Source organism: Colobus angolensis, unplaced genomic scaffold, assembly GCF_000951035.1.
Source record: "Colobus angolensis palliatus isolate OR3802 unplaced genomic scaffold, Cang.pa_1.0 Scaffold219, whole genome shotgun sequence".
Taxonomy (NCBI): Eukaryota; Metazoa; Chordata; class Mammalia; order Primates; family Cercopithecidae; genus Colobus; species Colobus angolensis.
The window spans coordinates 3,278,475-3,294,533 of NW_012115366.1; the positions used below are offsets into that span (position 1 = coordinate 3,278,475).

The window sequence follows — 16,059 nt, forward strand, 5'->3', positions numbered from 1 at the left end:
GTCTCTACTAAAAAATACAAAAAACTAGCCGGGCGAGGTGGCGGGCGCCTGTAGTCCCAGCTACTCGGGAGGCTGAGGCAGGAGAATGGCGTAAACTCGGGAGGCGGAGCTTGCAGTGAGCTGAGATCCGGCCACTGCACTCCAGCCCGGGTGACAGAGCGAGACTCCGTCTCAAAAAAAAAAAGAAATCTTTCCTTAATCCTTTAAATCCTGAAGACATGCTCTTACATAGCTTCCTATAGTTAAGCTTTATAGTTTTGCCTTTCACATTTAGTCTGAATCCCCATATTTGTGATATGAGATTTTACTTTTCCCCATATGAATATCTAATTGTTCCAACTTCATTTATTTTAAAAATTTCCCTTTTCTTCACTGCTCTGCAGTGCAAACTTGTCAAAAATTAAGCATCCATATGATGGATCTGATTTGGGGCTCTCTAATTTTTTCCATGTTTTCTTTGTTCGTCCCTTCAAACACCACTATCTTGATAACTACAGCTCTGTAATAAGTTTTTGTACTTGGTAGAACAAGTCATCCCACCTTATTCTTTTTGGTTATGCTTGGCCGTTTTCATTTCCATGAAAAGTTTAGAATATCTTTGTCAAGTTCAGCACACACTCACATATGCACACACACATAATCTATGGGATTTTAATTGTGATTACACTGACTTCTTATCAATTGGGAATAATTCAAATCTTTGTATCTTCATATATGCCTATGCATACATTTCTTTATTTTTACAATATTATATTTTATCAATGAACATGGTATGTCTTTTCATTCATTGAGATCCTTTATAATGTCATTCAATAAAGTTTTGTAGTTTTTACTATAGACATGGTACACCTCTTGTCAGATTGATTCCTCCATGCTTTGTATTTTTAATATTATTATAATGAGATCATTTTAAAATGTTTTTAATTTTCTAATGTTTGTTAAAATTGAATTTAAATCGATTTTGTACCTAGCAAACTTGTTAAATTCTCATATTATTTCAAAAAATTTGTCTATAGATTCTTTTGGCCTTTCTTAAGGCACAATGGTATCATGTAGTAATAATAACAGTTTAACGTATTTAATCGTAATCTTTATATGTTTTATATTCCTTTATGACTTCATAAGCAAACTAGAATCTCTGATAAAAGATTGGATTTAAATTCTGGTGGCAAGCCAGATTACATTGACTTGATTTCAAAGCTTTCAATGTTTTACCTTTGATTATAATGTTTGTTGTATTTTTAAAATTAGGATGAACCATATGATATTGCCTATATTCTATCATTTTTCATATAATAAAAATAGCAATTCCATATGGTTCAATCTAATGGATTATCTCTATCAGATTAATTCACCTCTATTCTTAGTTTACAAATAATTTCTAAACATAAATATTAACATTTAATGTTTTTCCTGCATCTATTGAAATGGTAATATGGTTCTACTGTCTTTCAATTTGGAAATGTGATGAATAACATTATTTGATATTCTTTTTTATTTTTATTTTTATTTTTTTGAGACAGTGTCTTGCTTTTTCACCCAGGCTGGAGTGCAGCGGTGCAATCTCAGCTCACTGCAGCCTTGACCTCCTGAGCTCAAGTGGTCCTACCACCTCAGCCTCCCCAGCAGCTGGAACTACAGGCCCATGCCACCACACCTGGCTAATTTTTGTATTTTTTGTAGAGATGTGGTTTTGCCATGTTTCCCAGTCTGATCTAATACTAATTCAACTTTTTATTCCTGAAATAAAACCACTCTGGTGATAGTGTGTTATTCAGTTTGCTGAAGTTTGTCTGAGATTTTTTAACGTATGTTCAGAAGTAAGATAATAATCTATGTGTTTTCTTTATATTACTCTTGTTGGAATTTTGTTGTTGAAGTTAGGCTAGCTTCAAAAAATGAGTTGGGAAGTCTATCTGCTTTTTCTATTTTTTAGAAAAGATTACATAAGATAAAATTTATTCATTACATAAATGTTTGGCAGATCTTTCCAGTGAAGTCATCTAGATCTAGAATTTTCATTACAGGAAAATTTTTTAAATTACTGATTCAGTTTCTTTAATGATTTTGATACTGCCCAGGTTTCTTATTTCTTCTTATTTACTTTTGATAAGCTACATTTTTCCAGATAGTTTTTCACTTTTTCTAAATTTTATATTTTATATTGGCAAAAGCTATTCAATATATCCAATTTTTATCATTTTAATGTCTGCAAGATTTATAGTAATGCCCCTTTTGCACATCTGTGATTGTATCTCTCTTTCTCTCTTAATATTTTATTTCCTCTCTTTTCATTTTCACCAGAGAATTATATGTTTTCAAAGAAGCAACTTTTGGTTTTGTTGATCCTCTATATTTTATGCTTGCTTTTTGTTTCATTCACATTACCTTATATGTATTATTTCCTTTCCTCTCCTATTTACTGATTGCTTTTAAGTTTTATGTTTCTCATCGTGTATAATTTGACCCTTATTATAGTTACCTTTATAAATCTTTAAAGTCAACTTTACAAATCTCAATGAGTTGTATTTTTAGGATCTTGTCTTAAAGTTCTTTTCCACCTCAAAGACATATAGATATTTCCTTATTTTTTTCTTCTTATAGTTTTATTAAATTTTAGATTTAAGAATTTAATCTGTTTGGAATTTATTCTGTGTGCAGTCAAATATAATAATTTAAAAATTTTTATTCATTTGATTTTCTAATCTATCAGTTTTTTAGTCAGCAAATAGGTTCACTTAAGTTTTTTGTGTCCGTTTACATTATATTTTCCTTTCTTCTCAATTATTGTTTATTCATGACTTTTTGTTTCATGGCTTAGGCCAGAATCTTCAGTACATCATTGAATAGATACAATGAGAGTAGGTATCCTGTTGTTGCTGACTAAAGGACATTCTTGTAAAGTTGCACATTAAAGATATTTTGTTTTAGGATTTTTGGTAGATAAGCATTAGGCTAAGAACACTTCCTTCTATTCCTTGTTGTCTAAACCTTATTAAATGAGAATGGGTAAGTAGGAGTAATCAATACCAAGAGTGAGAAAGACATACGAATATGGCTCCTGAACAGAGAAACAGTGTCACCTGAGTCAAGATCACAGGCTGTGTGGTCAGATAAACCAGTTTTCCGGTCCAGGCTTTGCAAGTTGCTAGCATTTTTTATTTTACCTCTACCAGCTTCAATTTCCTTATCTACAAAATGGACATTATCATACCTAATCACGGAGTTGTCAGAATTAAAATTTTATAAGGCACATAGAATACTTTATAGCTTACCAACACTAATTGTTTATTCATCTTCCTTCTTGTAGCTCCACCCTCTCTCCCTGTGGTAATAGGCCCCTTGGAGAGGGCCTTGCTCGGGCAGACTGTGAATTTTAGCTGCATGTCCTACGGCTTCTATCCCAAAAATGTCACCCTGAAGTGGTTCAAAAATGGGAAGAAACTCTCATCCCTCCAGACCCACGTGGTTCAGTTAAAGAACAGCAATGCCTACAAAATTGTCAGTACCACGGAGGTAGTCCCGGCTCTAGATGACCTAAACTCTCATGTTACCTGCAGTGTGTACCACCGAAGCTTGCATTACCCTCTCCATGGGAAGGCTGATTTGTCTGAGACCATAATAGGTAGGTAACACCACATGTGCCCGGCTTTCACATGTCTTTGGAGCATAGTTCTTTCCAAATTTGCTCCAGGGAACAGGCTTAAATAATAACAGGTCACTCCAACTACTGAACATCTACTATGTGTTAGGCACAGCGACATCCTAGGTAGGTGCTAAGTAAATGGCCACCAAGCAATAAGCAGATGGATCTGATTGTTTCATGACATCTGAGCATGTGTTCTATGCTATTTCAGTTCCACCCAAGGTGTCCATTCTTCAGCACCCTGCCTCAAATAACAAGATGAATGTCACCTGCCAGGCAGAGGAGTTCTATCCCCAGGACATGCAACTGACCTGGCTGAAGGATGGAAGTGTCTCCCAGAGAGATGAGACCCTAACCCCCACCAAGGGCAAAGATGGACTGTACAGCATGCAGAGCTCCATCCTGGTGGAAAACAGTGACCATGAGGAGGACACTATGCTCACCTGCCAGGTGGAACAAGACGGATGGCAGAAGATCACTGTAAAAATGACATTTTGGGCCTCTGCTCACCTGGATAGGTCTCAGTTGTAGCCAATAGCAAGGCCTCCATGACTTATTTAAGGAGGCTCCTTCATCTTTCCATAAAACGTTCTTTTTCAGATTTATAAAAGTTTAAATTATAAAAGCAAAACCCACTCTCTTTCTCATTCTCTTGCTGACTCATGCACTCTCACTCTCTCCTTTTCCCTCACACACACAAGTGCATGCGCACACACACACAACCCAAAATCGTATAGGTATTTATCAAAAACTAAATCTCTATTAGGAATCAAGTACACCCAATCCAACTCCCTAGAGAGATCTCTTATATATTATTTGTTGCCCTTTCTTTTAAGGTTTCATCTATCCACAAACAGGATTTCAGGTACTAGGATTTTAAGGTACAAGGTCATAAGAGGACTAGATAATGTCTGAAACTCCTGTCAAGACAGGGAGTCTGTGTTTCCTTGAATGATCTTAATGGTTTCTTGCCAGGAGATTTTTTAGTGTTTTTATCATTTTCTGATTAAACCCAGGTCCTTCCTGGTGCTGAGCAGAGCAGCCTTGAAATTCTCTCAATAGGAGTACATCTACGTTCCACTTACTGTCAGTGTAGACACATCCTTCTGTGCCCTGATGTGGTGGTGTTCTCCCAGGCTCCAGGCTCTGGGTGTCCCGGGTGTCTGGATCTCCTGCCCTTTCTTGATTCAGAGGGGCAGCAAGGATGAGCACAGTGTTTGACAAACATAAGTTTGATTCTCACTACCTTGTGATCCTGGAAAATTTCTAAAATCTCTGAGCCTTGATTTTCTCAGCAACATAGAAATCATAATAGCCATCTCATAGGACAATGCTAAGCGCTAACAAGGTAATACAAGGTAGTTAAATGGTTGGAGCTGCCTCCTTTTTCCTAGACAAGGCCTAGCCCAGCAGTGTGAGATGCATGTGTTCTCACCTGGGCTCCTGTCTCAGGTATTTGTGCTGGCAAGGCACAGTGCAATGGGAACCGTTGTCTAAGATGGGCCCTGGGAGCCTCAGATGGGAAAGTGAAAGTCCTGGAGGATGGACTCCCTTGTGCCCTCTGATGATACTTGTTGCCCACCCTTCCTTTTGTGACTCTCCTCCTAGGCCACAAGGTGCTGCTGGTGATGGAGTCTTCACCCTCCATTCTGCAGGAAGTAGATGGCCTAACTGTAAATTGAGGGGAGGTCCAGGGAGTCAGGACAAGGTTGTGGCCACAGCCTGGTCTGGGATCAGGCTAACATTAGAAAGAAGTCATTCCAAGAAAAGCCCACAAGGACACATGGTGCCCAGGTTCATCTGGCAGCAAGAGAGGAGCACATCACTCTTACTTCCCCAGGAATTTCCTGGAATACACTAAGAAGCTCCCTCTCAGATGTGGTGATGGGGGAAGAGGGGCTTGATCAAGCATTTGCAAAAGATGTCTTCAGGAAAGGAGAGGGGATTAGGACCCAAGGAGGAGGCAATGTCTCATCTCACAAGGCTAGATATCAACTCTTTGTCCTCCAGCAACATCCATCCAAGGGAGCATCCAAAATTAAGGGTAGAACCCAGTCCTGACCAAGTGGAGATCAAGGATGAGGTAGCTGTGAGGCTACTACTGTGGTTTAGTTAATCAGTGTCAGGCTCCCAGGGTTTCCAGGGATGGGGGAGCCCCAAAAAGGGGTAAAAAGAAAGGGCAACTGTAGGATCCCCAAACAGACAGGGATCCTGTGGCATTAACGCTTCTGGGGAGAGCTAGATCAGAGACCAAACACCTGGGGTCACTGTCAACACTTACCATGAATCCACTGGCCATTTCCTCCTGGGTACAAAACACCTGTTGAGCATTCTCAGTGGGAAAGAGAGCTGAGCCAACCTCTGTTCTCACTGAGGTGTGTGCTCTAGCAAGTAAGGAAGACTTCCAACATAAACATCTGATTACAATTCTTACAAGGTACTAAGGGCACTCTCAGTTTATCTATAACAAGGAGGAGAAGGGAGTGGTCATCTGAAGTCCAGGGAAGAAAGAGCAGCATCTTGGGAGTGAAAGGGCTGGCAGCTGAGGCTAGCAAAGCATTTGGAGCCAGATCAGTCAGGAACAAGAGAAAAATCTTCTATTTTCCCTAAGAACAGTGGGAAGCCACTACCAGAGAGAAGCATGGTCAGATTTCTCTAACTTTCTAAAAGTACCACTCTGGCTACAGCGTAAGGAAAAGACTGAAATAGAAAGAGTAAGGGAGGCAAACTGGTAGCCTGTCCAAGCCAGAAATGGTAGTGGAGAGAGAGATGCAGGAGGATTTAAGATCGCTATGCACTGAAGGTTTTTGTCCCCTCCAAATTCATGTGTTAAATCCTAATGCCCAGTATGACGGTATTAGGAGGAAGACTGTTGGGAGGTGATTCGGTCATCAGGGTAGAGTCATGAATGGGACTAGTGTCCTTATAAAAGAGGCCCCAGAGAACTCTCTTGCCCCTTCCACCATGTGAGAACACAGTGAGAAGCTATCTGTGAACCTGGAAGTGGGCCCTCACCAAACACCAAATCTGCCAGCTTCTGGGTCTTAGACTTGCCGGGCTTTAGATACGTGAGAAATAAATTTATGTTGCTTATAAGCCACCCAGTCTATGGTATTCTCTTATAGTGGTCTGAATAGACTAAAGATATATTTAGATTAAAGGATATGGGGAATGGGAGGAGTTATCAAAATCAAAAATGACACCAAGGTTTTCTGGTTTAACAATCAAATCCCATCTCAGTGTATGACATACACTGAGATGAGGACACAGAAGAAAGAACTGATGGGATGTGAGTGATGAGTATGCCCTGTAGTTGCTTAGTAGACAGCAGGGCATAGGCAGGTGGATGGCTTGCCCACTTCCATGCAAGTACCACCTAAGTCCAAGATTCTGACCCACTGTTCCTTCTGGCCCCAAAGACTGCCTTTTAATCCCTGTATTCAGTGGTTCCTGCGAATAAGGAACAGCAAGTCCAGTGAAGGAGACAGAAGCTAATGAGTGGTGGTAGGGAAAATGTTGCCAAGGGTGCTGTCTAGTTACTATTGCTGCATGGCAAAACACCCCAAAACACAAGGTCAAAAAAACAGCCATTTTATTATGATCAATGACACTATGGGTAAGGAATTCAGACAGGGTACGAGAATGACTTGTCTCTGCTATATGTTGCCTGGGGTCTCGGTTGGGAAACTCTCCTAGGGATGACTCAACTGCTGGGTCATCTGGAAGCTTCTTCTTTTACATGTCTGATGATTGGTAATGGATATTGGCTGCATCTTAGCTGGGATGTCAGCTAGAACTCTTACATGTATCCCTGTAATGTGATTTCTTCATGCGTGCTAGTTTGCGCTTCCTCCTAGCATGGTGGCAAGGTTCCAAAAATGAGCATCCCAAGAGAGCCAGGTAGAAGTACAGGGCATTATTATGGTCTAGCCTCAGAAGTCACATCGCATAGCTTCTGTTACAGTCACAGGCCTGCCCAGACTCAGGGGGAGGTAACATATGCCTACATCTCCATGGGAGGAGTGTCAAAGAGCGTGAGGGAAGAGGGACCTTGTTGCAATCAGCTCTGGAGAATAGAATCTGTCATCAGGAAGACAGAGATTAGAGTTAGAACAATGAGTGCTAAATGGAACACTCTGACCAGTTCCTTGTCAAGAAATCCCTCTCAGAAAAAATGTTTAACAAGCTAGAATTAGGTGTCGAGGGGAGAGGGACACTCATCATGCTACAGAGTAATCAAATCCTATCGCTGGTTGGCCCCTTTCATTCCACCCCTTCTCATCACCAACATCCAGTCAGCCACTGGCAAGGAGGCAGGGGTTGGGAGCAGTGGGGAAACTAAGTCACAGGAGACAGTGTCTGGCACTGGGCCCACAGAAGTGATGAGCTCATGGCTAGAGGCTCTGGATATGATTTCATGTGCAGGTGGCTGCTGCTCAGAAGGAAGAGAGGAGATGCATTCTTCCTGTGAGCATTTCTACAGCTCCTCCACTCCCTTCTCCAGGGAGTGGCCCCAGACTAGGGACAGACAAAAGAGATACCCCTCCTCCTCCCAGCTGTGTTTCTGCATGTCACTGTTTCTACAGTCTGAGCACCGTAAGGCCTTGCACCTCCCGCTTAACACACACAGGCTTCTTCCCCTTTCCTCTAAAACAGAAACTATCCTCCTCCTCCCAAGATCTAACTCCTTGCTCACTCAAAGCCACTTCCCCTGTAAGTGTACTTTGAAGAGCCAAAGCCCCCCATCAGATGTGGCTTCAGGCTCATTTTCACAACTGACACCTCTGGAGTGGGGAAAAACAGGGACCCACACCTGTGAAGCCCCGTTCCCAGGAGCCCTCCTCCTGACTAGCTGCACAGCCCATCTGAGCCCAGGTCTTGGACTATCACAGGAGGCTGGACACACCCTTCTCTATGACAGACCCTGTTCCTGGGCTCCTGAACGAGGAAGGGTCACCAGCACACCTGACACAAAGTGAGGGTCCCAAAGGGCAGAGTCTCTGTACTACGGGTGTCTGCCAGGCCCCCTCCAAGCAACTTGGGATGCTTGTATCAGTAACTTCTTAGCTTTTATCTGATTCCTATTTCACAGTCTAGAAACTGGAACTGTCATAATCCCACAGCCCTTTCCTCCCATTATAGTAACTTCCTCTTATATCATGGAAGATACAGTTCTGCTTCTCTCAGCAGAGCAGAATCCAGGACCTCCCCAAAACAGACCTACAGGCAGAGCAGGCTCCAGGGTCCACCACGATGCCCGTCCCTGCCTCTCGGCCCTGCCTGAGAGAAACAACAGAAACGATTTCATCCATCCCTGCTGCTGCCTCTGGCTGCTGGGACTCACAGGTGAGTGCCCCCACCCTCAGGTACCATGGTGCAGGGATGCTCTCCTGAGTTTGGCAGCGGTACCATTTGGCCACCTGCAGTGGGGCAGATGAATCTCTGTTGTTCTAGGGCCTCTTTCTTTGGTGCCCCTTCCTCTTTAAGACACTTCCCTAAATAGTTTGTTTTATAACATGTGTCTCCAAAACAAATCCCTCCAGAATTCTTATCACTTACAGGGGTTGCTTTCTCTCCTATCCAGGCACTTCCCCGTGACAGGGGTGCCCAGTCCCTCTCACTCCCTACACCCCTGACATCCTGTGAAGGTTCCACAACCCCATAGGCCTGACCTGCAGAACCTGATGCCATCCTGAGGGAAGAAGTAGAGGAGCAGCGTTTGACTCCTCGGTCCCCAGGAGGGAGACAGGGATGCTGTCATTAAGATGAATACACATGGATGGATAGGTGATTAATAGATAGATTGGATAGATAGATAGATAGATAGATAGATAGATAGATAGATAGATAACAAGTACTACACATACAATGTGGAACTATTAGAAAAAAAATGCTAAATCGTCCTTTTTAGACTAGTAAGTCTCCCAGAATCTCAGTAACCTAGGATTATGTTCTTGATGTGGGCGTTTCTCCTGCCTGTCTACTCCCTTCTCTCCAAAGCTGATCTGGACAGTCAGGAAGGGCACCCATCCTTCTCCCAATGGTATTAACATCTCAGTTTAGACTCCACCTAATAAAGTGGTGAAAAGCACAGGCATCTTAAAAAAAAAAAAAAAAAAGCCAACAGGCCAGGGTTCAAATCCAAGTTTCATCATTTGTAGACTGTTTGACTATGGATAAGTTACTCAACTTCTCTGTGCCTCTTTTCTTGTCTGTGAAATCAGGATAAATAATAATGCCTTTCCAATAAAGTTGTGGTGAGAATCAAACTAGTTAATTAATATAGTTAAGTGTTTGGAGTAACGTGTAGCACACAGAACCACCTACATGAACTCTGGCTGTTACAGCCTTTTAGGGCTTAGGAAGTGCGAATATGAGCACATGAAAATCATCCTGCTGCATCAGGCCATTGCACCACTCACTCTGTGCCTTTGGCAAGTCTATGTCTTCACTTAGAACTCACAAAAGTCATGGGAAATGAGAAGAGTCCATCAGGCTTGGTAGAAGAAGGAATTGAAAGCCACAGAAGGGTGTGGGCTTCCTCGAATCACCAGGTTGTCAGGGCTGGAAGCTAGCCTACTGGACTTGTGGTTAAAAATGGAAAGCGCATTTCACAGAAGTCCTTCTATGAGCACAGTCCTGAGGGTTTCTCAAAGATTTTCAGGTTTCAGTCTCACAACAAAATTGCATAGGAAGTTTTACTTTCCATGTTGTATACATTACATAGATAAGAAATCAGAGCCTCAGGGAGGTTATTTTCATCAATGTCATCCATTTTCTGTTGCTTAGAACAGAATACATGAAACTGGATAATGCATAAAGAAAAAGAACTTATTTCTTATAGTTATAAAGACTGAAATGTTCAAGGTCAAGGGGCCACATTTGGTGAGAGCCTTCTTTCTGGTGGAGACTCTCTAAAGAGTCCTGAGGCAGCACAGGGTATCTCTTGGTGAGGGCACTGAGCATGCTAGCATACTGTACTTGGGTCCCTCTCTCTCTTCTTGTAAAACCAACAGTTCCCCTCCCATGATAACCCATTAATCCATTAATTTACGAAATAATGCAGAGTTCTTACGACCCAATCACCTCTTGAAGACCCTACCTCTCAATACTGCACATTGAGGATTGAATTTCCACAAGAATTTTGGAGGGGACAAATATTTAAACTATAGTAATCAAGCAATAGAGGAGGTATTGAAACCTGGGTCAATGGGATTCCACTAGCTCTTACTTTGACCTCTTCACTGTGCTGCTTCTATATACATCGAACTTTTAACAAAAATAGGATTACACAAAATATGGTGATTTATTCATTCTTTTACTCAATGATAAATTGGGGATCCTTTTCCATGTAAATATATATGTGTCTGCAACATCATCAATACGTCCCCAATATATACATCAACATTATCATTTCAGTCACTACATAGTTTTCCATTTTGTGGTTGTACCATCATTTTTCTAACTCACTCCTATTCTTGGACATGGGCCTTACATCAAACTTTTCTAGAGTGTAAATACTATGATTGCCATTCCTTTACAAAGCATATTCACCCTTGTCTTATTGTTTCTTTTGAATAAGGCCCTAGAAGAGGAACTACTAAGTCAAAGAGTATGAGTTTTATTGGAAAATTGCATTTCAAAAGTGTTTTTTGGTTTCAAAAACCATTTCCCAATAAAACGTGAGTGTCTCAATATCAGTAATACATTATCTCACCACACACAGCACGGAAGCAGCAGCAATGGACAGGGGTGACCTAAACAGATTTTGGTTAAAGTATCTCCACTTTACTTGTTTAAATATGGGTTTGTCACATGTACATAGATCATAAGATCATGACTATAATGCTGTATTGCCATCTGGAGAGATTGTGTCAATTTTTATTCCCATCAGCAGTATGTGGGAGTGCCTGCCTCACCACACCCTTGGCAACACAGAAAATTGGCATCTTTTTCATGTTTGCTAAGCTAATATTCTAAAAATTGTGGCTGCTCTTAGCTTGCAGGAGGGAGAAATGTTTTATTTTATTTTATTTTATTTTTATTGTATTTCAGGCTTGCTGTCAAAATAATCCAAACAGGGAAGAAATGTACAAGTAAATAAGAAAAGCCCCCATATTCATCTGGCTCCCTGGAGACAGCTACTTTTTAGGAGTTTCATTTGCCTTCTTCAAGAGAGCTTGCTTTCACTGACATAAAATGCCAGCTTGATCGTACAGTAAATCTGTCTATTTATTTGGGTCCAGTTCTAGGTTCTCTCTTCTGTTTCATCGACCTCTCTGCTTGCCTTGGTACCAACCTGCCTCTAGTATTTATTGCAGCCTGAAAATGTGCTCTAACTTTCATATGCTGAAACCTGTGTACATCTTTTGAAAAACTTTTCCAGCTAGTCTGTCATGGAGGTTAGCAGTTTGTTTGTGGTTTAACTATGCACTTCACTGGATTACCGGGGTTGTTGAACATCTTTTCTAGATGTATGTCTTCTCTTGTGACTTCCTGACTGTGTCCTTAGCAAGGGCTGTCTGTCTGTCTTGTCTCTATGTCTCTCTTGATACCCAGTTAAGAAATGTGACCATCCTAAAAGCTAATACATGTTATGGAAAGAAAGAATTAATGGGGCTTCAAATGCAATCTGAATCCAGGCACCTGGACCACAGCCTCAGCCGCAGCTGGAGCTTGGAGCCGACCTGTGTTCTTCCAGGAGTGGCAGGTGAGGAGGAGCTGCAGGTGATTCAGCCTGAGAAGTCTGTATCAGTCACAGCTGGAGACTATGTCACACCTGGAGACTGGTCATTGCACTGTGACCTCCCTGATGCCTATAGGGCCCATCCAGTGGTTCAGAGGAACTGGACCAGGCCAGGAATTAATCTACAGCCAAAAAGAAGGCAACTTCCCCTGGATAAGAACTGTTTCAGACATCACAAAGAGAAACAACACGAACTATTCCATCCATATCTGTAGCATCATGCTGGCAGAGCCGGCACCTACTACCATGTCAAATTCCAGAAAGGGAGCTTAACGTGGAGATTAAGTCTGGACCAGGCACCCAGATATTTGTGCGTGGTGAGTACAGATCCCTAGAAATCCAGCGCATTGTCCTAAAACAAATTACAATCCCTGGGAGCCCAGCCCAAGGCTCCCCCTTTGTTAGCCCCTGTGCCAAGGTTATGAACAGAAGATGAGGATAGTGAGAGGTCACAGTGAAGGAGCAGGGTGAAATGTAACCCCAGGGCCATCTATCAGTAGACTCCTAACTCTTTAGAATCTTCCAAAGGCCCACAAAGCACAGTGGGTAAAGTAGACTACAGGGCCAAATGGCCTGGGATCAACTTCTTGCTCTGCCATTTACATGCTATGTGACCTTAATTCTATTTTTCTTTTTTTACAAGATCTCTCTGTGTTGCCCAGGCTGGAGTGCAGTGGCGTGATCCTAGCTCACTGCAACCTCTGCCTCCCAGGTTCAAGCAATTCTTGTGCCTCAACCTCTTGAGTATCTGAGATTATAGGCATGTGCCTTCATGCCCGGCTAATTTTTTTGGGATTTTTCTTAGTAGAGACGAGGGTCCACCATGTTGGCCAGCCAGATCTCGAACTCAGGACCTCAAGTGATCCTCCCACCTCAGCCTCCCAAAGTGCTGGGATTACAGGCCTGTGAGCCACCATGCCCAGCCTATGTGACCTTAATTCTTAATTAGGATTCTTAATGTTAAATTCTCTGTGCCTCAATGTCCCTGTGTTTAAGGTAGGGATAACAATAGTATCCACTTCATAGATTTGTTATAAGAATTATAAATGTGAATGGGCTTATAAATGGAAAACACTTAGAAGAGTATCTGCTGTATAATAATAATTATATTATTATATATCGTTAGTACTCAGGGTACTACAACCAATTAAACTTAAAAACATAATCTTAAAAGCATGGAACCACAGATTGCCATAAGATATGAATGATAAATTCATTGAGGCAGAAAGTTACAACAATCACATGTAGATTATTGGTATAGAATATGTAATTCCTACGTTTCTTAAATTTTGTTCTGTATTTCTATAAGTTCCATATATTCTTGAGTTTGATCCTGGCTGATTCAGTCATGGCCGAAGACAAACCCTGAAAGACTCTAAACAGCACTCATTAAAGGAAGGCCTGGGAAGCCCAACAGTTAGTTCATATATACTTGTATTGGTGAATTAATGATTATGATTCTTTAAAAAAAACAGATAATTTACTGTTTAACAGAACCATAGAAACAGAAACATACATCACGATAATTTAGGGGACTGTCAAATTTTAGCACCTTACAGCCATGGAGAAACAAAGAGAATGGTAGGTAGTCTTTGAGGACAAAGAGAATGTCATACAATTTTAAAGAGTTGAAACTAAAAAGCAAGTTATGGACAAAGCACTGTGAGTGACATCAGCACGAGACGCTTAAGGACAATATTAGACCCTAGAACACAAGGAATAGTGCCTTCAAAATTCTTAGGGAAAACTATTTCCAAGCTAAAATAATTTACCCAGCCAATCTATGGAGTTTGCAAGATCATCGAGAATTGCTTTTTATATCCCCTTGTGCTTTACCAAAATAGGAGTCAAACGAACAAACAAACAAAAAAGGTAAGAATGAGAACTAGGAATAGGGGATTGGAAACCCTAAGATAACAGCTGTGTAGGAGGCATAGAAATGGCCACTGGGCCAGTCCAGAGCAGGAGGACTTGCAACATCACTAGGGACATCTCCAAAAGATAGAATTAGTAGAATACTTAAATAGTCTTCAAACTCATGCCCATCATTTCTAACAGTATTTAACATTACTTTGAAGTATTTGTCAATGCTTTTAGAAGGAGAGAGCAACAAAAATCATATTAATTGCAAAGGAAGTGGGAAAACTATCTCTCTTTGTAGATGATATGATATCTGGAAAACTTAATAGAATCAATATTAAACTACTATAAAAAACAAGATAATTTAAGTAACATAGCAAGTTATAAAATCAACAAACAGAAATCAATAACCTTCATATATACAAAGAAAAACCAGTTAGAACATATGGTGAAAAAAGACAAACACATATACAATAGCAAAATAAAATTAAATTAAATATTTGGGGCAACTTCTACCAAAATAGTGATAGGGACTGGAGTTACTCTCTTGCTAAAAATCTGGGCAAATTATTTAAAACAATGGTAGACAAGACATTGGATACCAGGCAACAAAGGACAGTGATCCCTGTGAAATGGGAAACAAATGAAGGGAGCCCTAAGGCTGCCCCAAGAGTACTCTCTGAGAAGGCTTTAAGACCACCGTACACAAAGAGATAACTCAGGTGGAGCCTGAAGTTCTCCCTGAGTTGATAAGAAGGACCTGGATGTCCACAGAGGCCAAGTGGCTACAGTTTTCAGGATAGGGCACCAAAGAGCAGAGACAGAACTCCAAATATCTGTAAAAGGTCCCCCTTGAATATTCAGTGAAGTACTGAAAAGTGTATTATGTACATGAGAAGAGTACATGAGGCCAGAGGAGAAAAATTTCCGGAGCTTACACAAGGCTAAGAATAGTGCCTGATCTTTACAACCTGAGCGAAAAAAAACTCATAATTCATGAGACATCTGGTAGAATACACAGAAGAGTTCTGCCTCAGTAAAGGAAAAAGAATTAGCCCTAGACCAAATGATGCTGGAGGCCTGCCTTGCAAAGCTTAAGTGCAAAATGTGAAAAGTTCAAACCACTTCCAGGTAATTTAACCATGTCCCAAAACAAGCTCAAGCATATTTATAGAAAGGCAAACTACTCAGTACCCAATGAAGTAAAAGTCACAATATCTGGCATCCAATAAAAAATTACCAGGCATGAAAATGGCAGAAAAATGTGATTCATAATAAGAAAAAGTAATCATTTGAAACTAACCAGAAAAGACAGATGATAGAATTAGTACACAAAGAAATTAAAGTTATTATAAGTATACTCTGTACATTCAGGAAGCTAGAGGAAAAACTGAATATGTGAAGTAGATGCATGGAAAATATTTAAAAGATCCATATTGAACTTTTAGAGATGAAAGCCTCAATGTCTAAGATGAAAAATAGACTGAGTAGGATTAATAGCAGATAAGACGTTGAAGAAAATAGATTAATGAACTTAAAGCCACAACAACAGAAACTATTCAAAATGACACATAGAGAGATAGAAATGGAATATATAAAGCCACACTCAAATATAAGACAAAAAAATTAAAAACTGTATAAAAGATAAACAGAGCATCAATCAGCAGCTATGGGGAAATTTCAAGTGGCCTAATAGATATATATTGGAGACACCAGTGGAAGAGGGGACAGAAAGAATATTTGAAGAAATAATGGTCACATATATTCCAAATATGATAAAAACTGTAGACCCACAGATCCAAAAACT

General features: G+C 40.7%; 1 protein-coding gene across 1 annotated transcript in view; it reads left to right on the top strand.

The window, feature by feature from the left end:
• The window catches only part of SIRPD (signal-regulatory protein delta), a 31,498-nt gene extending 19,607 nt beyond the window's left edge, over window positions 1–11,891 (top strand). Inside the window, exons 4-5 of the mRNA XM_011943383.1 lie at window positions 8,837–8,992; window positions 11,702–11,891. Coding sequence (XP_011798773.1) covers window positions 8,837–8,992; window positions 11,702–11,718 — 173 coding nt within the window. The 3' untranslated portion in view covers window positions 11,719–11,891. The remainder of the gene's footprint in view (window positions 1–8,836; window positions 8,993–11,701) is intronic.
• Window positions 11,892–16,059: the final 4,168 nt, after the last annotated feature.